This window comes from Pungitius pungitius, chromosome 2 (assembly GCF_949316345.1).
Source record: "Pungitius pungitius chromosome 2, fPunPun2.1, whole genome shotgun sequence".
NCBI lineage: Eukaryota > Metazoa > Chordata > Actinopteri > Perciformes > Gasterosteidae > Pungitius > Pungitius pungitius.
Window position 1 is genome coordinate 5,563,302 of NC_084901.1, and position 24,471 is coordinate 5,587,772.

The 24,471-nt window shown below is 44.8% G+C and overlaps 2 protein-coding genes across 8 annotated transcripts in view; one reads left to right on the plus strand and one right to left on the minus strand.

The window, feature by feature from the left end:
• Positions 1 to 1,096: 1,096 nt before the first annotated feature.
• Positions 1,097 to 11,567, plus strand: adipor2 (adiponectin receptor 2). Its single transcript, XM_037460013.2, has 8 exons — positions 1,097 to 1,148; positions 1,372 to 1,577; positions 6,750 to 6,923; positions 7,672 to 7,843; positions 8,525 to 8,711; positions 8,816 to 9,003; positions 9,145 to 9,338; positions 9,476 to 11,567. Exons 1-8 carry the CDS (start codon positions 1,097 to 1,099, stop codon positions 9,602 to 9,604), a joined length of 1,302 nt encoding a protein of 433 aa, XP_037315910.1. The 3' UTR covers positions 9,605 to 11,567.
• A 470-nt stretch (positions 11,568 to 12,037) lies between these two features.
• Positions 12,038 to 24,471, minus strand: part of LOC119211478 (protein PHTF2-like) — a 24,163-nt gene continuing 11,729 nt past the window's right edge. For 3 of the 7 annotated variants that reach the window (XM_062560192.1, XM_062560190.1, XM_062560195.1), the window contains 18 exons: positions 22,555 to 22,611; positions 20,127 to 20,196; positions 19,795 to 19,953; positions 19,383 to 19,548; positions 18,246 to 18,407; positions 17,226 to 17,442; positions 16,989 to 17,135; positions 16,704 to 16,863; positions 16,493 to 16,605; positions 16,169 to 16,297; positions 15,972 to 16,057; positions 15,606 to 15,798; positions 15,403 to 15,534; positions 15,198 to 15,284; positions 14,943 to 15,098; positions 14,772 to 14,867; positions 14,556 to 14,681; positions 12,038 to 14,078 (listed from right to left, as the gene is read on the minus strand). In XM_062560192.1, coding sequence (XP_062416176.1) covers positions 14,058 to 14,078; positions 14,556 to 14,681; positions 14,772 to 14,867; positions 14,943 to 15,098; positions 15,198 to 15,284; positions 15,403 to 15,534; positions 15,606 to 15,798; positions 15,972 to 16,057; positions 16,169 to 16,297; positions 16,493 to 16,605; positions 16,704 to 16,863; positions 16,989 to 17,135; positions 17,226 to 17,442; positions 18,246 to 18,407; positions 19,383 to 19,548; positions 19,795 to 19,953; positions 20,127 to 20,196; positions 22,555 to 22,611 — 2,277 coding nt within the window. In that variant the 3' untranslated portion in view covers positions 12,038 to 14,057. The remainder of the gene's footprint in view (positions 14,079 to 14,555; positions 14,682 to 14,771; positions 14,868 to 14,942; positions 15,099 to 15,197; positions 15,285 to 15,402; positions 15,535 to 15,605; positions 15,799 to 15,971; positions 16,058 to 16,168; positions 16,298 to 16,492; positions 16,606 to 16,703; positions 16,864 to 16,988; positions 17,136 to 17,225; positions 17,443 to 18,245; positions 18,408 to 19,382; positions 19,549 to 19,794; positions 19,954 to 20,126; positions 20,197 to 22,554; positions 22,612 to 24,471) is intronic. The other 4 variants (XM_062560197.1, XM_062560196.1, XM_062560199.1 and 1 more) reach the window with 4 other exon arrangements.

The window sequence follows — 24,471 nt, forward strand, 5'->3', positions numbered from 1 at the left end:
AGGGCAGCGTGTGAAGAAGTGAACATATTTTCTTTTAATTCTTTTAACTCTATTATTTATTAGATTTTGCAAATGAAAGCAATGTGCCTTATGTTCAGTATGCAGCATGAGCTTATTACCTCGTCAATGGCTTCGGTTACTCTGCAGCTCTTCTGCTCCCCACATGCTTAGATGATTATTATTATTATTTTTTTTTTACTAATGTTGTTTTGAACCGTCTGTTTTCAAGTGCATGGGTCTATATGAACATGCCTTTTGTGTTGTTTCCCCTGCCTTGAGTGTGAGTTTAATCCCTCATGTGTGTTTGTGGTAGCACAGGGGGGTGGTTTAAATGTGGCCTGGTGCTCAGGGGCTGATTCACATTGATTTGGCCCCTATGGAGCCATGTGTGTGTGTGTGTGTGTGTGTGTGTGTGTGTGTGTTTTGTTTGCCTTTGTGACAGAAAAAAAGGATCTCAGCAAAGTAAGACGTGCTGATACAAATGTGCAGCAGCAGTTTTCATCATTCGCGGTACACTAAAGCTTCGGTCGTGCTCGCGAGGGAGTGTTTGGGGGAAAAAAGCCGCACTACAAACACGCAAAAAGAATTGGTCTATCTTTGGTATTCGTACAAAGGCTGAAGGTCTTCAAACAAATAGAAAAAATAATAATCAGAGAGTAGCACATACCACGGGTGCTTGATAAGACTTCTTTGTTTTGTATTTATCCAACAATTTACCAGTTATTCTATAATATATTGCTGTTCTAAAATTAGGTACAATCCCAATTTCGTTGGAAATTGCCACCTTGTCCTATTAAGAACTTTTGGTTTAAATGAAGCCTTATTGTTAAATTCCTCCGTGAAGTAGAAGATAAGCCGTGACATGGTGATAAAGAGATGAGAAAAAAGGGATTTTAAGTTCTCAACAGTGAACCCGTCTACTTCCTGTGGGTGAATCTCTTGTTCCTGTCCTTGACACCACTTGTCGCTAAGCAACCCACCACGGCCGCGAGTTGGACGCTGTGCCTAATTGGCCGCCGGTGTTAGTAGCTCCAGTTTTTTTTAAGTAAGGCCTTGGTGCAAAGGATACCTTTTAGAATTGACTGATTTAGCAATGATGCTTATCTCTGATGCAGAATGTGAGGTCATGAACTTCACTGAGAGCTGCGGTACATCTGCAGGAGGGGATTGGACCCGTGACCCTTTTCACTGCTAAATTATGTCTCTTATCTACATAATACAGTCATATTTCTCAGGTTTTAAGCAATGTTAACCATTGAGCTTGAGAATGAACAAAATCCTGTAGATTCACTTCTTTCTTTCTTCCTCTGCTCTAAAGGAACCAGAGATTTCCCGCTTGGTCTCGCCTGGATTTTTGTCACCAGAAGTAAGTCTTCTCTGCGTGGAGGCCGGTCCAGCGCGTCAAGCTGGACGGAGGAGAGAAGAGCGCGGCCGAGGGCCCGGCCTTTGTGCTGCGACACAGAAACATCGATGAGCACACCACCGATACCGTGAGCCCCCGGGAGAAAACGGACACGTCCACCTCAGGTTCTCCCAGAGGCCACCTCAGCACCCCAGAGCGCACCGCGCAGAATAGGGTAAGTATCCAACACACACACACACACGCACACGCACACACACACTGCCCTCTGGTTGATCAGGGCCAACGGGTGTAGAGTAATCGGACCAAAACACACACCCTCACATAACTAATTAAGTAGGTGCTTTAAGATGGGAAGAATATTGTTTCACAACAGATGCTGACTGGCAAAGTCTTTAGTTATAAAAATACATAAACAATACTCCTTCTTAAATAAGATTTATAGTGGGAAATCATTTTTATATTTACCTTTTTTCACATTTGCGATTTATGTAATTGACATACACACACACGCAGTAATTAGTAATGTGGTTTAATCTCTCGGCCACATTTCATGATTATGAACTAGTTTCTCTTTTAAGAGCTAATATGTTTCTATAGATCAAAAGTGGATTAAGTCTGGAGTTAATTAAACATTAGATGATAGTTTGAGCTCTATTTTAAAAGGGGTAATTTAAAGTTTAGATTAAAAGTTAGTTCAGGGAGGTTTTTGAACGCAACTTTGGTGGGTCAATCATCAGAGCCTTTAGAAATAAAACCAGTATGTGAAACATACAAGACGCACTAGTTGTGTCTCACAATTCCAGTGAATCAAAATGTAATCCCAAGAAGCGATAACACACCCATTAATGGTAACATTACGCGTGCTACTATAACGCGTGCTACAGAAAACTAAGTTGGAACTGTCCAAAAAAGGGATGCGGATATTGAATTTGTCCCGGATTCACAGCGAGTAAAAAAAAAAAAAGGCCTGTTGTGTCTACGCACAGACGCCTTCCTGGAAGGAAAGCTAATACACCGCCAAAACATGTGTGTGATTGGCGCCGCACGAAGGCAGCCTATCGGACGGATCAAACAAATGCACAAGACACGCTCCCTCAGAGGCATTGCTGTGTGTGTGTTGTGTGTGTGTGTGTGTGTGTGTGTGTGTGCGTGTGCACACACAGACAAAGCTGCTGGTCTGTTGTTGAGTGTGAAGAGCTATCAGCACACGGCTGAGCTGAAACACAATAGTGTTTGCGTGTGCGCATTGTGTCTGCTCGTGTGCAACCCGTCACTGATACCCGAGAGGACGCCTGGGCCCCGTCGGCCCAATCAGCGCCGCCCGGTTGTCTCTGTGTTGGTGTGCTTTTCAAAAACGTGTTTGCGAGCGTGCGGAGCAGCCCTCGGGGTTGGTATCACCTTAACTTACTTTCTCACGGACAAAATGAGGAAACCGTGAAGCTTCTCGGCCAATCGGGAGAAGCTACAGGGACGATTCTTCTTCTACCATTTTAAACTTAAAGAAAGTTTCTGGTTTTCCAGACACGGGATTGTGATGAGAGCGTCTTCCTGATCCCACCCGGCCCACATTTTGAAACAATAGTGTTTTACCTGCCAACAATCTTTTAGTAAGAAAAACGTTAGCTTTAGAAAACTGTATATCATGCATCCACCGCTTGAAACGTATCACAATCATACCTCTAAAAGGAACAACATAGAATACTAGTTTCCCCTTAATATTAATATCATAGTGTCCTTCTTTAAAATGCTTTTCCACAGAATGTGAACATGCACCTCAAACATTAAAGTAAGCGTTGAGTCGTATTACACACACACAACCACCAACAACAAGACGAGGGAAATACCAACGATGAACAAATCAGCGAATTCTTTTGAACCTTTGGGTCATCTGAACATCCTGTCTTTGTTCCAAAGGTTTTGTTTATTGCTTTCATGTATCAAAAGTATATTGCTTTCATGTAAGTATCAAAGTATTTTTTATTAAGTTCATCAAGGTCATTCTTGCATTCTTGTACAAAATGCATAGAACCCTCAGGCTAAAAATCTCCAATCTACATTGAAAAGGGGAATGTTATACTTTAAATTATCCTTTTTGTTGGAGAAGTGAACTAAAAATGTGTATAGCATAACATATTGTAGGGTAATTTGTTTGTATCGATTCAAAACAGGAATTCAGTATGAGATATTTGATCAGATGCTGCTTTGCGCTTATAAATCAAATTGCCCCAGTTTTACTTCCATTATCCAATGATGCAAGAAAAACACCCTTTTGACTAGCAGAGAATGTTTTGAACCCTGTGAACAGTTAATAATCTGTGCTACTCCGTTGAATTGCTCAATACAGATTTTCTTCATTGCCTCCTCATGGTCACGGGCAAGAACACAGAACATCTTGTCTTGAAGGCAGCACGAACAGCCTGTTGTGTGTGTGTGTGTGTGTTTCGCTAGACATTCTTGGGACACACTGTCTGTTTTTCAGTGCGGTAGCGTCTTTTTCCAAAGTCTATCCCAAGAGAGCACCGTGCACGTGATCACCTGATCCCTCCCGTCCGTGCTGTGCAGGGGTCACTGTGTGCAGGGGTTAGCTCTTCCCTCTGATTCACACTCTGCTGTTGTCAGGCCACAGAGTTTCAGCTGTATTCCGGTTGGTCGGGGCGGTTTCCTGGATCCCTCCCTCCTCCCACCCATGTGACTTTGTTTACGTCGGGCCTAAAGATCCGTGTTGCGTTGGGCCATTCGGCCCCAAGTGTCTCGCCTCCCTTGTTTCCTCGTACTCGTCTTCCACTAACTGAGCGCGGAGCTCAGCGCCAGAAGCGTCACAACAAGCACACAGTAGTTCAGCCGTGTGTGAAGAGTTGTTAGCCAGGTCTACATGCAGAATGGTAATTTGTGTGTGTGTTGGACGGAGGAAGAGATTTCTTTTTTCTTTAGTAACTTTTAGGGAAAATTGCTTCATTTATTCTGAAGCAGGCCTGACCGGTGACTCGAGGGATCTCCTCAGCCCGGCCTCTTTCCTGAGTCCATGTGGCATCGAGTGTCCAAGTCATAACAGCTCATTAATGTTCACAAGCCGTACACAGATATGGACAGTGTCCTCAATAAGATTCCTCAAGTCCACTTACAGCCAGATGTTTACTTAGATAATACACTAGCTACCTAGCCGGTTGTATCTGTTTAAATGCACGTGTGCTCACAGAGCACCTCAGTCATTTCCCAGAAAAACCTGCGTTCTACCAAAGACTGAGATCACGATTACTCAACGCATGTTGCCGTCGCTTCGTGTCAGACGAGGAGTCAGCTGCTTTGTTCACACATAGGGGGGGGGGGGGAGGGTGTGTCCTTGACCATGTACACCCTTTCACACGGGGAGGAATCTGACTCCTCGGCCTTAATAACGTGCGGACGTGCCGGGCGGCTGGGGTTGACTCACGTGACAGCCAGCGTGCGTCTCTGAAAGTGTTTTAGCGAGAGCGGCGCTTCCAAGGAGCGTAGCCTGCTCCCCTCCCACAGTCCTCCTGCCTGTGTCTGCGCTGCGAGTCGTTAGTAGATTCTGATTACAGCGAATTCAGCGCACGGACAACGTCGCCGCGCACACCTGCCGCTGAACCTCGGCCGTGCAGCTTTCGCGTTTTGCGGGAGGAAAATCTGTTTTCTTTTTCGTTTCTCGGGCTGACAGCTGGACATTTTTCAGTATAATTCGTTTCTGAATACAACACCCACAGCTTCCTCTTTGCACCGAAACCCTTTGTACCACATGTTCCTCTGACGATTTTGTGTTCATTGTTTTCAAATGAGCGTGAAAATGGGCTTCTTGTGCAAATATCTGGGCTTCAGTGCGGCCAGTAGACCACGAGCACAGAAAAGGAAGTCTAAGTCAGTACGTCCTAAACCGTAACCCCAGAAACCCGACACCTCGCTCTGGGCTTAGCCGATGGGGCCAGAGATTTGGAAGCGGCGTGACTCGTTTTCACAAGCAGATATTTCGTCTTTCTGCTTCTCGCGTATGAAACTGCAAAAAGGCGCTTTCCACCGAGGCGGCGGCCGCCCATGAATCCCCGTTTTGAAGTGCCGGTTTGGAGGCTAAATGCTCCTCATCCATCTCGAGCTCGCTGTGCACGTGAGTGCGTGTGACCCACAGCGCCGCCATCCTGTCCTCCTGCTCGCGGCATGTCGCTGGGAAAGTGGCGTGTGTGTGCGCTTCGCTGAACATCATGTGTGACATGATGTGGTGGATCCATAGTACACGTAGAGGACACCCCAATGTCCCCCCCACGCGCACACACACATGCGCACACACACACACAAAGACTGCAGAGCACACGTGACTACTTGGCAGTCTCGCAGATACCCTCTGCTCATAGTATACTCAATCACTGACGCTTACACACACACACACACACACACACACACAAATCAATGGCAGATTTCACCTCTATCGCTGTGAAGCCGTGTGCTTCCCTTTGGTTACAAGCTGCAGATATTCCTCCTCACGCATGATGGATCTCACACCACACACAGTCTGACTGCAGGAGCCTGACAGTGTTGTCTGTCTACGCACTTTGAATATGTGAGACGTGGAGCTGTCCACACAACAGACATCGCGGTCAGCACACTCGCACAAGCAGGGACCAACAGAGTTTGCTGCTGGGTCTTTTTAAAATGGGTTAGTCATGCATTATAAATACAACAAGACTCCTCTCTCGTTCTGCTCTTGTTTCTGTTTTCACTGCTTTTTCGGGGGAAATTTAGTTTCTAATCTCGTCCTTCCAGCTGAACGGGGGCCTGTGTGTGGGGAGCGTTGTGGGTTGGTGTTTGTGAAATACACATTTACGCCTCCTTTTTGTGTGCCTGCACATTATACATTTTTTCCTCTAGAACCCACACGCACAACGTCACCGGTTTTTAGTGGATCCGTGTGCAATCAACTCAGCGTGTGACTGTGTGTCTGTCAGCCGTGATGAATCAGCTATTTATTCTGTCCCCAGCTGTGAAGCTATTGTGTTGGATCGACGTCACACTGTCTAATCTTCCCTTAATAAACGGGAGATTGACCCGGTCGACAACAGTTTGATCAAAAGTAGCTATTTGCGGTCTATCTGGTGTGTTTAACGGCGCTAATGCTAGTAATCTGATTTAATTACAGTACATACAATTAAAGAAAGAACCACAATTCACACCATTCCGTGTCGTAATCAGCATTTATTCACTTCTCAGTTTGCTCTTAGCCGCTTCCCTTCTTTTACTTCACATTCTAAAAGTCCCTCATAGGTTATTGCGCAATAAACCAATAGAAATAGATTTGGTTTCAGAGACCAAGTGTCCTAAAACAGCCGGTCCTCTAAAGTCCCTCCGTCCTAACAGTGTGTCTGTCTCTTTTCCCCGTCAGAGGGTCCCAGAGTGCGATGAGGAGAGGAGAAAAAATGAGGAGGACAACCGAGCAAGAGAAGGAGAGGAGAAGGAGGAAGAGGACGAGAGGGGCAGTGATGAAGGTTTCATGGGAATGACGCCGCTGCTGCAGGCTCACCATGCCATGGAGAGGATGGAGGAGTTTGTACACAAGGTAATAAGATATGCATGCATGCACATATATTAATGTTAAAATGTCCCTTAACTTATTCATGCACCGCACCTTTAAATCCAACACACGGGTTTATATTCAACCAACCAAGACCAATTGTTGTTTTACCAAGGTGCTTTTATAGAAACTCTTAATAAACCACATAGTAAAAGACACCAATAAAAACACTGGAACCGCTTTATGTCCTATAGAGGACAAGTTTCACGAGTTTCCGCTATTAAGAGTTAGTGTCTGTTTATAAGAAGATACCACGGGAACGTGGACTCGATACACCAGCTGGGACTAATCTACACACACACACACACACACACACACACACACACACACACACACACACACACACACACACACACACACACACTGAGAGTGTACTTAAATAGCAACCTTGTAAATTAGGGAAATTAATCACTGGAGAGAAACTGTCAATGGAGTCTCTGTTCTCTCCATTGGGGGCGTTTGTCTCGTTGGACCCTGATACGGTTCATTTGACACCTACACTGCACCCACACGTGATCACATGCTGTACCCCCTCTTGGAGTGAAGACCACACACACACACACACACACACACACGCATCCTTTTTCAAGTAGATCCAAATAACAACGAGCTTCTTCTCAAGAAGGGCACATTTCAGGAGTTATTATTTTTTAGTCAACATGCACCATTTACAGGAGCCTGCAGGTTGTTTTTCTCTGAATTCCAATATGCTGATGTTTCATTAACCAATCAGGTGTGGGAGGGCCGGTGGCGAGTCATACCTCACGACGTGCTCCCCGACTGGCTGAAGGACAACGACTTCCTGCTCCACGGCCACAGGCCGCCCATGCCTTCGTTCCGCGCCTGCTTCAAGAGCATCTTCAGAATCCACACAGAGACCGGAAACATCTGGACACATCTGCTAGGTAGCACACACACTCCGATCCTAAATAACCAGCAGCGTGCTCTTAACCGTAACCCGATAAAATCAAGTTGATCTCAATGCTAACCTTAAATGTCTTTGAGTAGCCACATTACAGAAAAATGTTGTTTGCAAACTTAAAACACAGGATGATCGTTTAGGGAGAGGAATCCAAGATGAAAGGAAAAGCTGTTCTCTGTCCATGTGTTTGTGTTTCTAAACTACTGATCTTTTTTTATCTTTTTGAATAAGCCTCACTAAACCGGTTGGATAACAGAGAAACATACGTACAAGTTCACACAACAAGGGTTATGAGATTCTTTGATGCACTGCAAGGTCCAATTCCATGGCATTGGATTTATTTTGATCTCGACTCGGCGCCATTTGAATCATTCGGATTCTTGTACTGATGACTTTGGCTTCAGCAAAAGTTAAAAACAAACCGCTTTGAAACCAAAGGGCAACTCGAGTGTTGTCTGAAAACAGCTGTTCCTGCTTCCACCTTGTGGTTAAACAGAGATGCTGCACCTACACGTCTTTGGGATTTTAGTGAGAAATCGTGAATGCTATTGTTGTTATTTATGTTTATGTTGTATGTCCTCACCTCTCATGTAAAAACGATGTTCTCACTAACTAAATAAACCTTGATTTATACTGAATCCTCACTTTCCCTTTTCCTCCGCAGGCTGTTTGTTTTTCCTCTGTCTGGGTCTGATGTACATGTTCCGGCCCAACATGTCTTTTGTGGCGCCGGTCCAGGAGAAGGTGGTGATCGGCGTGTTCTTCCTGGGCGCCGTCCTCTGCCTCTCCTTCTCTTGGCTCTTCCACACGGTTTACTGCCACTCAGAGGGCGTCTCCAGAGTCTTCTCAAAGTAAGATTGGCTTCACTATCTTTTCATTCCACGATAAAATGTCCTAAACTGATCCCACATCCTCAGTGTCCATAATCACTCATTCTGTGCTTCCTCGTGTCTAGGTTGGACTACAGTGGGATCGCCTTTCTGATCATGGGCTCCTTTGTCCCTTGGTTGTATTATTCCTTCTACTGTTCCCCTCATCCCCGCTTTATCTACTTGATAGTGGTATGCATACTGGGATTGGCCGCCATCACTGTCTCCCAGTGCGACTTCTTCGCTACGCCGCAGTACAGGGGAGTCCGAGCAGGTAGACGACCACATGTGTCTTTCTATAACACACGGAACCAGTTTAAAAGATGGAGGAGGAGACCCGAGTATGGTGTGAGCGTTGTGTTAACTCCGTCCTGTGTTGCCTTCTCTCTCTCTCTGTCTCTGTGTGTGTGTTCAGGAGTGTTTGTGGGTCTGGGTCTGAGCGGCGTGGTTCCCAGCCTGCACTTTGTCATCAGCGAGGGTCTGATCAAAGCCACCACCATGGGTCAGATGGGCTGGCTGCTTCTCATGGCGACGCTCTACATCACTGGAGCCTGTCTGTACGCCGCTCGCATCCCCGAGAGGTTCTTCCCCGGCAAGTGTGACATCTGGGTGAGTGACACACACACACACACACACACACACACACAGGTGCCTGCTTTGACGCTTTGTAAAGGGAACGTGTACAACATTTGTCATCAGGGCTCCAAAATGTTCACTCTCTCTGTCTCTCGCTCTCTTTTTCCTAGTTCCACTCCCATCAGCTGTTCCACATCTTGGTGGTGGCAGGAGCGTTCGTTCACTTCCACGGCGTCTCCAACCTGCAGGAGTTCCGCCACCAGGCCGGAGGGGGCTGTGCCGCCGACGGCACTCTCTAACGCTCACCCACTCACGTGGGGAGGCACCGGTTCCAATGATACGCACACAACCACACACACACACACACACACACAACCACACACACACTCTCCCCCGAAACTGAAGACCATCGTGGCTTGCCTGGTGTCTGTGAGTGTAAAACACAGGGTCCCCTCCCCCCTCCCCCCCTAAGGGCACTATTAGAGCAGACTGATGAGAGGTTTTGTTCTTTCTGTCTGTTCAGCTCTTCTGGCTCTTGTTGCTTCTCATATAAAAAACACTCCCAGATTGTGTTTTTTCAACCCAGTTTTTTGATACTCCAGGAAATGTGTCTGTGTGGTATTAAAACATCCTTTCAATATTGCTAAAAAAAAAAAAGAAATCGGTGTTGAGTTCAGATATTTAGAGTTTAATGGTTTGATTTGGAACCCGATTGTGGCTTTGAAAAATACATTTTGAGGTGTTTTTGTTTTTCTGCTGATGCTGTTTTCTAAATCACACTTAAAAGCGTTGGAATATGATACAGCGAAAAATAATGGAGTGGTTTTCTCCCACGATTGTAAAGGTGAGATGTTGGGAACCGGGTCGGTAATGGGTTTGTCATTTTTAAAAGTAAAATAAAGTTTTCCTTGTAAATAAGATTTCTCAATTTGGGGTTATAGATTTGTATGAAATATATAGGGGGAAAAAAAGTCATCGTTTGATGGCAGGAATAAATAAACATGTTTGACAATTAATCCAATAAAGATGAAGGGGTGAGGGGTGATGGTGAGAATAAAACCATAGAACTGCAGCTGGTGGGAATTGCTTAAACTTTGCGTAGTCTGTTTATGCAATGACCAGTGGAAATAAACAGCACAACATCTGGATCATGTTTATGACCAAACATAACGGCTTCACGAGTGGGAAGTGACGACTAAAAGTCACATTTTCTCACCGAACGACCTGGAAACGCAAACAGAACTGTCCGAGTATTTTCAACTTTTGTGTAACCGTCGCCGTGGTTTCCGTCTCATCTCAAATCGGGCCTCGTGAATAAAACGTCATGTGAACATTTGTGCTTGAATCCAAATCCTAAGTCAAAACTCCGATGTTTAAAGTAGTCCTCTTGATATGTAGCCATTTTCTTTTATCTTAGTGTAAATCGTCCGAGATATCTAAAGATAAAACTAATTTCCATGTCACCGATATATTTTATATTACATCCCCTCAACTGATTTGTTAAAACATATCAAGCATAACTTGATAATTTTTTATAACTGGACCCAAGTCATATTTATGACTTTTTCTTTTTTTGGGGGCGGGGGGGACAAAACAGCGTAATTACAGTAGGGACGCAGTTCATTAGTCATCCGTTGGATACTTTGACACTATTATTTTTGATTGGATTGCAGTTTATTTCGTCAATTTCTGTTGACAGACCAAATAAAGCTTGCAATAATACTATTGCAAGCTTTATTTTGTCTGGTTTTTCATTTCTATTTATCACTTGTTCCTTTAGCCAGTGATTAATGTGAGGCAGATTCTCCGTCTCTTTCACCCTAAAAATACAGAAAAGGTCTCCTCCAAAGATCTAGATTGAGCTGCTTTAAGGCGCATTGACTGCCTCCAATGAGGAGACTTAAAAAAAAAAAGGGGAACCTTTTTAAAAAAAATATATATTTACAATATACAATACCAAAATCTCGCTCCAGCACAATGGAAACGCACAAAACTAACACTTCAGAACGGATCCTAAACCGCGTGACGGTTTGGAGTTCTGGTTTGCACGTTTCTATTTGATTGGCAGCCTTTTCTGAGCAGGAATCTAAACACACGTTCTCGTGTTTCTGTTCATCATGTTTTACTTTAGCTAGTTTAATTTATTTGTCTCGGTGAGCGCAAATTTTTTGCTGAAGCACACGTTCCATTATGATGGGATGTTTGTTTGCAATAGACCTTTATATCTGCTGTATTGTTCTAATAAAAAGGTTTTTTAAATCAGTCATCTGTTTGTGGTTAATATGCACTGAACCTCGATAAAATGAGCTTGTCGCCTGAACATAATGCCCTAAAAGGGCTCCATTTTATTTTCATAACCGTGGCATCAGGGTCTTTTTATGCCATATTGTAATGGTACATCATTTAATGTGTGCATGTTTTATTTTTTAGCATGCTGTACTGTGACTTTTCAATTATTTATTTGCAACATCCCATGACGAAACCTACACGACCCAAACAAAGTTAAATTATCTTGTCTATATACCATGGCTTCAATTTGCTGAGTTTTCTATTCCAAGACTTTAATCCTCATTAAAGTCGGAAGGTCTTAGAAAAGTGGTCTTGCATTTTGAAAAAAATGATACTACAGCAATTTGATAAGTCACCAAAAAAGGAGTCTTAGAGCTGGTCAAAGTTTGAATATACTCCTTTACAGCATTTTGCTGTAATACTAAAAGACTACAAAACAATCATTGGATCAACATCCATTTTATTTTAGTTATAAAAACGTAGACCTTGTGGAAAGATGAGTTCAAAGAAAAACAAAAAAAATCTAAGATTTTAGACTCTGAAAACAGAATCACAACATCAGAGTTCTTTACTTATTTTCACACATTTCAAACGTATTTGTTCCTCAGAAACACAGATCAAGCCTCTTTCTAACGAGCGCCAAACCACGTTTTACAAATGACAAAAGAACAAAAAGCACAATGCCAGATAATACAACTTAAAAGGTATTTCCAAAGGGAAACAAATATTGTAAAGAATAATGCTGTAAATACATTTTTTCCAGCAGACACAAAAAAAAATGAATTCAAACAAGCACTTTGGTCTTTTCCCTCAAACACACTGATGATTATGCAAGTGTTTCTGTGAATGAAACTAGTTTTAATAATTAGCCGAATGCCAACAAAAGCATTTTAAATCAGATGAAGATATTTTCTGTGGGTAGGATGACTGCAAGTACTACGCTGGATGTACGAGTGATGTGAATTGTCAAAATATTTGTAAATCCAGACTACAGCACACGCGCACACACACACTCACATCGTGTCACACAGGTGAGGTACATGAAGAAAAAAAAAAAAAAAAAAAAGAAAGAAATGGCCTGACATTGAAACACGATGTAATTTTCATCCGTCTTTAAAGTGCATCTTCATCCACGTTCAGACCTGCTTTAACTGAAATGTTCAGGAACCTGAACCTGGTGGGATATTGTGCACATCATTCACCTTTTTGATGAACGTGAAATGTTTTTCTAGATCTACGTGAATGTCGTACTGTGTACTCGCCTGAATCTCGATGTGCCTCGGGGGATGGGGGGTGGGGGGGGGTTTGTGGACGGCTTTGTTCATCTTCTTTCGTGGAGGACGGCTCAGTGTTACTCTGTTCTATGGAGGGTGAGAAAGGCAGACAATCCCACCAGCTCTCATCACGGATACTTATAGGTCGCTTAACGCAGTTAAACGAAGCAGAAAAGGCCCTCGGACCTCAGACGCCATGTCAGTTTGAGAACTTCAAAAAACGTAAATGACCAATCGGGATCATCACAAAAAAAAAAAAACCCACAAAAGGAATTGATCTTAAGGATGGAGCGTTACGAGATACAGAAAAATAACTACTCATAAATAAAAGATTTTTAAATGTCAGGTTTCTTATAATGAATGTCCACTATTGTCGATGTTCTGTATTTTCCATTAACTGGATGATTGTTTCTTTGCATTGCTGATGTGGCATTTCACAAGTAAGGACCAAACCGGGAGCAACTCCATCAGGTAAGTCAGAAAATAAAAAAATCCTTAGAAGACAGGTAAATGTGGAAAAAAGAAATGTACCACTTGGGAACAGATGTCAACAGGGAATAGAAGTATTTTTTGTTTGTGAATTTGCAGGAAGCCAAGTAAACTTTCAAATTAAGTTTTACGAGGATTTGCTCTGCTCATCTCTGAAAAGATCATTTAGCTTTTTTTTTCCCCCAAAAAAGAACCACTACATTGTAGTTCAACTTCCATCTGAGGAAAACCATTGGAGTAACATTTGTATTCTTAAAAAAATACCATGGTTGTAACATTTTGAAATTCTATTTTAAAATGTATTTAAAATATAAATAATAACCTTTTGTTTAAGCAAATAAACAAAACCTTACAATGAAACAATAGTTGTGCATCGGCAGCTCGATGCTTCAAAGACGCAAATTACCTGAAATGAAAACTGAACCGTTGCAAACGCAGCAAAGATCCTAAACCACCAAATAAAACCAGCATCAACGCTTGAAAATAATACTATAACACTTTTTGTAGACAGGTAAAATATAGCATCCCTTTTGCGTCTTAAAACACAAAAGCTAAAACAAACAAATATTCAAATAAACCCTAAGTAGAAAACACTGAGTGGGTAAATAAATAGGTTTTGAATTGCACAAAGTGAGACGGCTGAAGGCCCTCCGACGTGTCGGGACGCTGCGTCTCAGGCGAAGGCTTCTCCGGCTCACTGTCACGACTTAATCTTCCACAGCTGTGAACACAAGGTCAAACGGGGTTAACGCACAAACGCGCTACAGTAGTAAGAAAAAAGTCCAATTAGGATTTTTGTGGAAATGCCAGTTCCACCAGAAGTATTTGGAAATCTATAAAAGGAAAACTACAAACCATTATAAATAGTAGTAAACTATAGTGCATTCATTAATTGATTGATACCATCAATTTGTGTCTTAATACCCAGAGCGGGGCTGTAAACTGGCCATTAATATAAACCTTACTACTAGAAGAGGATGAAACTACTGTCCGCACACACACACACACACACACACACACACACACACACACACACACACACACACACACACACACACACACACACACACACACACACACACACACACACACACACACACACACACACACACACACACACACACACACACACACACACACACACACACACACACACACACACACACACACACACACACACACACACACACACACCTACCTTCAGGTTAAATCCTAAGAGGTCAGATATGACCCCCGACACGGCAGACAGGATGACCACCTGGGTGATGTTGTAGAGCAGAGGGTTCATAGTCAAACCATACAACCTGAAAGGAGTATCCAACTCCTGGAGAGAGAGAGAGGAATAAACTAAAGGTCAACATGAGGAACATTTAAACTAAATGAGGAAAAATGTTGCTTTGAAGACAGACGGTACCTTGAGAAGTTTGGTAGCCAGTTTTAACACGTTGTTCACCAATGTGAGCTCCTCCTTCTTATTTGGCTTCTTCTCCATCTTCAGATACAGGTTGATCTGTGAAACACACGGAGGATCAGCGGCCGCGTTTGACGACGCGGCGGGGGAGGCGGCGGCGAACCCTGCGCGTACCTGTTCGGTGAGCAGAATGGAGGTGTTGCTGTACTTCTTGCTGGTTTCGGAGCCCAGCGTGACGAACCTGAGCAGGAACAGAGACAGACTGGAGCACCAGATCACCAGCTCCCAGTTATAGTGACACGCCAGGAACGTCTCGTGGACGTGCAGCAGCTGCAAGAAAAGAGGATCCGTGGGATTGTACCTCCTAAAAGATACCCGACCCAACCAGCACACACGCTGTGGGGGGGGACCCCCCCGCTCAGAAGATACCTGGGCGCAGCAGATGAAGACGACGGACAGAGTGAGCAGGAAGGCGGATGACACGATCACGTCCACCGAGCGCTGAGGACCACGTCTCTGCGAAGGCAACGCCACACAGTTACCCCCCCCTCGCTGTTTACCGCCCCACATTTCAGCTGAGAGTCAAGTTTATTTTAGCGTGTGCGTGTGTGTGTGTGTGTCATTAGGGAGGCACCTTGAGGTAGGAGCGTAGCGACAGCCACATCTTGATGTTCTGCACTTTCTTCAGTCTAAAATGGGGGACTTCAGACTTCCTGGCTCTGCGGGCCGAAGTCAGGTGACCAAACAGCTTGGCAAACATTAGCCTCTGAAACACAGACAACGATAAGTTAAATCCGAACTGACGTCATACTGAAGTATCCAATGTCCCCGTCTCACCTGTTTGTAAGTCCTCTCGGCAACACTGAGCAGGAAGAAGAAGAGCCATGTAAGGCAGACGCGTACAAGGAAGCTCAGGGTTACCATGGTGATGACCAAGGCGTCCGATTCCGTCCCGCCTCCCAGCGCTACAGACAGCAGCTCGTTGGCTGAGAGACTGGTCAGCTGATCCAGGTCACTGTACTGAGCCAGCCTGCAGGAGACGGACAAAGGCCGACCTAAGTAAACCAGCATTTTGATGTTTTTCATGTTTACAATTATTAGAGAGCTACTGGCAGCTAGTAATATGTAATTGTTAAAAACATGTTATTTATCCAGTCATAGTTCATATATTTAGATGACGTTTGCGTGTTATGTCAGCAGTACCTGTACACAAAAGGTGTGAGGCCGAGAGTCACCGAGACCAGGTTCCCAAAGACCTGGTAACCGATACCAGGGTTGTACAGATTCACCTGTGATGGGAGGAGGAGAAACTTTGCACCACTTTGTTGTCTCTTTGCACAGCAACGCAAAACATTAAGCGCGTGCCGTTCTTTCAGGAACGCGGGAAAATCGTCACTCACTCGGTTCATGATCATCCCGCTGATCTCCAGGACGGACATGTCGGCCTTCTTGCACTCGTTTCCCTCCCACACGATGGCGCTCACTCTCTCCAGGCCGGGATTGGAGCTGTGCAGCCAGGGGGCGTGACCCTGGGCGCCGAAAACCAACACAACATTCAAACTACCATTATGGACCGGTCTATTTGGGAAAGGAACCCCCACATGACCCGAGGATTTACAGGTCAGGTTGAAACAGGTAATAACTACAGAGAAATAAAACCTGGACACCTAAAATATATTTAGAAGTTTGAACCGGTCCATCACAAGGCAAGAGGCCTCACTGACCTGATGGAAAGGGTCCATCACAAGGCAAGAGGCCTCACTGACCTGATGGAAAGGGTCGTCTCTATATTCCTTTTTAGCAGAGGGACAGACAGGCGTCCCTCCTCCTTCTCCCTCTGTAAAGACAAGGAGCCATTTGGACTTTTAGAAGGATCAAAACAACAAAATGATTTGCAAAATAACTGCCACAAATAATTCCATCTCATCTTCCGACCTGTCTCTGACGTGCAGGACGATCTGCACTCGGCGCAGTGCAGGAAGTCTTCCCACATCAGGTCCTCCGTCTCAGACTCGTGTCGAGTGCTCTCCGAGTCCTGAGTCCTGAGACTGGAACATCTGGAGCTGCAGCTGGTGCCGGACTTGGGAACGTCCTGCTGGACAGCGGTCATTTTAAATTCTTTTCAAACATATAAAAACGACGCCTCCGTTCGGCTTCCATGTTTCTGACATGAATTGATGGCGCCCCCGAGCGCGTCGCCTTGTCTGCGTGTGCTTGTACCTCCACAGCAAAGTGCTTCTTGTAGTGATGCATGCTCTTGCGGTTCCTTAGCGTGGAGTCGCTGTTCATCCTTTCCACCCCCCTGCGCAGGGCTCTGTAGGAGGCGTCGGGGTCCTCCTCGCTGGACGCCTCGTCCGACGCCGGCTCCTTAAAAAAAATGAAAAGAAGCTTCTACACGTCAGCCCAAAGCCCGGAGAGACCGGCGTGCACGGTGGCGTCTCTCCTTTGATGGACCACCTTGTTGGCGCTGGCCACCATCGGCCCGGCGCCGAGGGGCGCGAGAAGGTGCGCCGGCTGGACGTGGGCGTTCCAGCACACCTCGTCGGCCCGGGCCAGCAAATCGCAGCGCTGCAGCCCCTCCTCGCTGCTGCGATTGGTCACCCGGCCGTCCAGCGAGACGTAGCCGTTGTCCGTCTCAGTCGACTTGTTGATGGACAGTTTGGACTTCTTCGATCTGGAGGCGGAGGAGGAAGGGAAAGGAGGCGGCGAGGGGGAGAGGTTGGTAGAAGAAGATAGGACGTGTATGGGTGGACAGATGGGTACAGACAGATATTTACATAGAGACACGGCGTTCAGTGGTTGTCAAGTTCAGTCTCGGTAGAAGACATGCAGTGAGATAAACAGGAGGCTTTCAACACATCACTGTGGAACATTCACACTAAATGGACATCGACATCTCAGAAAGAAATGTTGCACAAAACCTGATGCTGTAACAAGTTCACTTGAACTTGAGAGGCGTCTCTACCGAGTGCTGACGAGTTTGTGGCAGATAATCAATAGATGAAGAAAACCCAAATCAGGTTTTTTTCCACACTGATGTTGAAGCAGGTCAAAGCAGAAGCTTGGGGTCACGGTTGAGGTCAAATTTGTTAGTTGATTTTTGGTACAATTATTTTTCCGGCACTGTACTGCGCCCCTTGCTTCTTTTTAAACTGCAAGTCATGCCTAAAGTCAGCTGCACGGTCCCTTCGTTCCTCATGAAAAAAGTGATGTCAAAAGATGGCTCTCCCCTGTTTCATTTCGGGGGCTCAGGAGTGAGTTTAACGTGACGAGAAAGGAAGCGACGCTGCAGCTGACGGATTAAGGCCCAACTCCGGGCCGGGATTCAGTTCTTAACATTCCAGTTAATTTATTGTTTTCACCGATAAACATTGACAAAAAAACAATAAAACTTGTGGATCATTTGGTGAGCTGAACCCCGGTCCCGTCTCCGTACATCATCTCGTTTTTAGGAAGATGAGAAACGAAAATACACACCCAGCTTTACAGATATCATGCCAGAAATCTTGGAAGAGAGTGCCCAGGCTGTACGTGGTGCTCGCTGAGTGGGAGTGTGGCGCCCCCTCCTGTGTGTTATCGGTAGTGCTAGACCCGTCGCCTTCCCTATGCACCTCCATCTGAGATGCCTTCCTCAACTTCCTTCAGTTTGAAAAGAATAGAGAGCGGAGAGAGAGAGAGAGACTTAAAAAGAGAGGACCTGGAGACTAAAGACTACAGCAGAGTGGCTGCATTTTATTGTGATTTAAAGCTGGTGTTGAGTAAAAAGAGAAGTCAGGCAGACAAAACACAATCCCAAAATGTACCCACATTTTATAATGTGATTAGGTATTTTTGTTTTGTGTAAAGGTTAGGGATAGAACACCAAAATGTGTTCAATAAGTTATGCATTGTTTTTAATAATTGTTGACAATTGTTGGCTTTTCATATATATATATTCAACTGATTAATTTTTTCTATGAGATGAAATGATTCGAGACTCAGACGAGGAAGAGAGAAAGACAGATACAGGGAAATGCAAATTAGAAATTAGAAACAATTTCTCCTCTTTCCTTAATAAAAGAGACCCACAATGAAGTAGCAAAAATCTTGCCTCCTCTGAACCTTTTCCAAAACTGTGGCATGGTCCAATTTTCTTCCCAAGAGTCTGAAAATTGTCTTAAATAATCGTGACCCAGAAACATCGGCCGCACACCGACGAGCTGAAACTGACACACTGCAAGTCTAAAAACTACAGAAAAAACAACAAACACACCAAGTAAAGCTGGCTAGTTTCTAATTTCACACACAATCCCATTTGTCTTCACTCAGTGACATTATATTTATCATGGAGAGATTCCAAGGCTGGCGCCCTACAGATAACACAATGACCTAAATGTCGCTCCCAATTCTCGCCAACTGTCAAATTGTGACCCATTTGTGAGGATTCAATGAAGGCCGAGTTAATCCTGTTGATGTTGAACAGAAACTCCCTCCATGATAAATATGCTTCTACTCATTCTTTTGGTGAAAGAAGCTGACCGAACCCGTCAGAAAGGACACACGTGAGAAAATCCAGACACGTTCAAACGATTCTCTTCATCTCCTCATCTCCTCTTTGCCTCCCCCCAATCTCACCTGCGTCTCTTCCCCCCGCCGCTGGAGGCGGCTTTCGGGGTCCTGGTGGAGACGATCTGACAGTGGACGGTGCCCAGCAGCAGCATGAGCCAGATGGCTCCAAACACCTCGGTGGTGGGTACCCCATGAGGCTGAGGGATGAGCCCGTACACGAGGGCCGCCGCCACTGCAGGGTTAGAAAGTGAACTTGGTGAAACCGAGGGGACAAATCAAGGGGAAGGCCCGGATACGATGATGCAACTCGACCTCATTGGACACTTTCTTGCAATAATTATGTCTCACAATGAATACATTTTTTACAATACATTAGTCATTTTAAGACAAATTACATGTTCCCATATTCCACAAGAAGACCAATGTCATAATCCCTCCCACTATGTTGTGGGGAAGGCACACGCACACCAACACACACCTTGCAGAAGATAGAGGACCAGCAGCAGGAGGAAGATGGTTCTGGAGGTAACTTGGATCCACCATCGATAAAAGAACGGGAAGAAGACCACTCTGACGATGCCTTTTCGGGTCAGCGAGGTCCACGGACTCTCCGGTTTGGCCTTAGCGAAGGCCGAGCCTGAATAAGAGAATAACACACACACGTAGATTTAACGAGGAGGACCAGGATGGAGGAGGACACAGCGTGAGGATTCACATCTCAGGCTCATTTTTGTTTTGCATATTTCAGCTTTTACAAAATGCCTCTGGAAACTCTACTCTGATGGAAAGGACAGTCTTTTTTTCCCTCACCTCTGACTAAATCCACGTCTATGAGGTCTTGTTTGACATGTCCCGTCTTCTTCGGCTTGTTCCTGAAGCCCTGCAGGGGGAGACAGAGAAACACAAGAGTTGATGCCAGACAGGGAGGGAGGGAAACCGTCCTCTGCATTATTAACACACGTAGAAGCGCACACAGACACACAGACACACACACCTACAGGAGGCGTCTCATGCACTTTATGGCTCCATGGACACACACGGCGACAGTGTTTGAGGAGGCACACGGTGCACCGAGGCTCACACTGAAGGCCTCGAATGGGCTTCTACTTCACAGACACACACACACACCATGTACCCGTTAAACATTTTAAAGAGAGTCGGTCCAGGTGTGGAGGCTCTTTTTGCTACTTTGCATTCGAGGCAAAAGTCAGGAGGACCAAAGGAAGGAAAAAAACAAAAACAAACCCATCCCTAAAGACCTTTCAGCTGTGTCTCAGTGAGGGTTGCGGCTGCAGCTTTAAACTTTGCTTTGTTGAAGTTAAGCTCCCCCGTGGCACGCTGACTTCCTGTCACAATCTGTCACTTCCCGTAATGCCCTTACACGCCGTCTGTGTGTGTGTGTGTGTGTTTGTTTAAATACAATGATGTCAGCTAGTATGAAAGCAATAGTTTGGTTTAGATGAGGTTTCTTGGCTCTCAATGGCTACCAGTAAACAGACCACAGTGCTGCACACATGCACACTTCTATCTCATCCAGTCAATAATACTATATACTACATTATTTAGGCGATTTTCTTGACCTGGTCTCTCGTCGTGTTTAATCATCACACAGTTATATTGATTCATCCACGCTAGCAAACAACCTTTCAAGCAATAGGCAGCTCAACTCAATCGTACATTTTAAGAATGTAAGTCCCATTTAACGGGATTGTGAAGCAACCCAAATCTGGCCCCATAGATCGGACGGGCTCATGCTAATATTTACATACAGGCCAATCGGGTTTTGTGTTATCAGTAAATGGTTTGATACAGAGGCTTGATGGCGTTCTCTTATCTTTAAACACCGCAACCAGTGAGGTATTATGCAGCGTGTGTGTGTGTGTGTGTTCCAATCAATAGCTTCCTCTTGGCAGTAGATTTACAACAGCATTAAAGTCCTTCAAAATGATGTCGCCTGGCCTTATCTGTGTGATAGTCGCTTATCTTTATGAACTCATTACGAGCTACGATGTGGCCTCAAGTGACCACGACGTGTATAAACGTCATCCACGAGGAAAAGTTTCTCTTTTCTGTTTACAATTCTCACAGAACGCTGCTCGTTGTACTGCTTCTCTCTCACACACACCTGTTTGTACCAGCGGGCGACTGGCTTTCCTTGTCAGAAAATAACACAATGCGCCCAAACTAATGAATAAGTAAACACAACAAAAAAAACATGCAGTGACATCAAGTAAGGAAACCCCACGATCAATTACATTCGCTTTCCTTTATTTTTTCATTAATTGTTTTACCATATTATCGTGAAGATAGTTGATAAACAATTTATTTTGTAGAGTTGTCATATTGTGAAATCATGTTTTAATGTAATAGTTTAAGTAGACAGAATAAGATATACTAATAAAACGAGGAAGACTCAGGAGGGAATGCACATTTGTACTAGAAGCTGGAAGCTGGGAATGTAACCCCCCCTATCGGAGTTTGTTATGTCTGTTTCCAGAGGAGTGAGAAGCGCTGAAATGCAGATGTACAACCCTGAGAAAAAGAAAAAAAAGTTTGGTCCTACGTCAATCTTTAATCTGAGGACAGATAACCTACAAGTCTGCGTCGTTCTAGCTCCTCACAACCTAAAACCCGCTAAAAGACGGCCAACGTTTTTTTGGTGCCACCCTGATCACATGACTCATTAATCCAGCTGTGTGTTCACACCGTGGTGTTGCTACAGTGTGAATGCAGAGTGGGGTTAAATAACACACACACACACACACACAGCAACTGAAATGAGCAATCGAACCAAACAATCACAGTCTAGTTGGCTACAGCGTGGGAAGCAGATGTGCACCGTGGGACAACAAGAGGGGACGTCCTCCCCGCTGTATACTCACCAGAGAAACAAACTGTGGAGAGAGGAGGAGAAAAGACGGATTGGAAGAAGAGGGGATGGAGATGGAGAGAGGAGAGATGGGCACGTGACACCCGGCCAAGTGGCAGAGAGGAGAGAGTTAAAAGAAAACATTGGAAAAGAACGGGCAGCATGGTGAGAAGACAATAAGATGAAGAACAGGGACGAGGATGGAAGGGTGAAAGTCGTAGAGAGGACGAGAGAAACTTGACAAAACAGGGAACCAGAAGAAATCAAGGGCGATCACGGACATTTAGAAAAAGTAGAGCACAGAAAGAAGAGACAAACAGGAAGATGAAGAAAAATAAAAAGTCCAATAAGACAATGGAACAAAATTACCTTTATTTCCCGTTGCTCCACTGACTTCTCCCATATCTGTTGGTCATAGGCGCCGATCTGCAAAAACAAACAGGCGCAAGGATCACTGATTAATCGGGGGAGACAAGAGCTACAACTTCATCTTCTAGGAGGAATTATGATTATGAACCACAATAAAGCTTTTTTTTTTAAAAACGCATCCAAAAAGCGCGAGTGTTCCCTTTAATGAAGGATTGAAAAAGTTAAAATCATCACCTGAATCAAAAGTGACGCACCAACGCCCCTGAGGTGCATCATTATTTAAAGAGCGATTATATCTCCATGACGACGGATTTTCCGCGCGGGAGGAGTCTGCACAAACAGGTCACGACAGGCTGGTGTTTCACTTTGTGTTTCACAACTGGTGCCGTCATGATCCCATAAATCAAGCTGGGTATTTACAACCGCGTATTACCTTACTTCACCACAAATTAGGACTTTAACGTAGCAATACACTCACCGGCCACTTTATTAGGTACACCTGTCCAACTGCTCGTTAACACTTAATTTCTAAGCAGCCAATCACATGGCGGCAACTCAGTGCATTTAGGCATGTAGACATTGTCAAGACAATCTCCTGCAGTTCAAACCGAGCATCAGTATGGGGAAGAAAGGTGATTTGAGTGACTTTGAACGTGGCATGATTGTTGGTGCCAGAAGGGCTGGTCTGAGTATTTCAGAAACTGCTAATCTACTGGGATTTTCACGCACAACCATCTCTAGGGTTTACAGAGAATGGTCCGAAAAAGAAAAAACATCCAGTGAGCGGCAGTTCTGTGGGCGGAAATGCCTTGTTGATGCCAGAGGTCAGAGGAGAATGGCCAGACTGGTTCGAGCTGATAGAAGGGCAACAGTGACTCAAATAACCACCCGTTACAACCAAGGTGGGCATAAGAGCATCTCTGAACGCACAGTACGTCGAACTTTGAGGCAGATGGGCTACAGCAGCAGAAGACCACACCGGGTGCCACTCCTTTCAGCTGAGAACAGGAAACTGAGGCTACAATTTGCACAAGCTCATCGAAATTGGACAATAGAAGATTGGAAAAACGTTGCCTGGTCTGATGAGTCTCGATTTCTGCTGCGACATTCGGATGGTAGGGTCAGAATTTGGCGTCTACAACATGAAAGCATGGATCCATCCTGCCTTGTATCAACGGTTCAGGCTGGTGGTGGTGGTGTCATGGTGTGGGGAATATTTTCTTGGCACTCTTTGGGCCCCTTGGTACCAATTGAGCATCGTTGCAACGCCACAGCCTACCTGAGTATTGTTGCTGACCATGTCCATCCCTTTATGACCACAATGTACCCGACTTCTGATGGCTACTTTCAGCAGGATAATGCGCCATGTCATAAAGCTGGAATCATCTCAGACTGGTTTCTTGAACATGACAATGAGTTCGCTGTACTCAAATGGCCTCCACAATCACCAGATCTCAATCCAATAGAGCATCTTTGGGATGTGGTGGAACGGGAGATTCGCATCATGGATGTGCAGCCGACAAATCTGCGGCAACTGTGTGATGCCATCATGTCAATATGGACCAAACTCCCTGAGGAATGCTTCCAGCACCTTGTTGAATCTATGCCACGAAGAATTGAGGCAGTTCTGAAGGCAAAAGGGGGTCCAACCCGTTACTAGCATGGGGTACCTAATAAAGTGGCCGGTGAGTGTAGATGCGTCATTTTCACCAAAAACTACAACCCCTTAAACCATGCTGTCCCATAACTACCTAAGTAGCTTTTTTAAAAACCTACTGTGCCGCAACTTTTAACGATACAACATATTCATTAAGACGTCATTAAGACTACATTTACATTGTTAACACAGAGGGGAAATGTTCTGGATGTCCAGTGTATCCTTTTGTACACAAAATGCTGTCACCTCTCTGCCTCTAC

Coding starts and splice junctions, on each gene's coding strand:
- adipor2 (XM_037460013.2), top strand. CDS start 1,097: ATGCTTATCTCTGATGCAGAATGTGAGGTCATGAACTTCACTGAGAGC. Junction 1,578..6,749: donor AGCGCACCGCGCAGAATAGG/GTAAGTATCCAA, acceptor TTTCCCCGTCAG/AGGGTCCCAGAGTGCGATGA. Junction 8,712..8,815: donor GTCTCCAGAGTCTTCTCAAA/GTAAGATTGGCT, acceptor CCTCGTGTCTAG/GTTGGACTACAGTGGGATCG.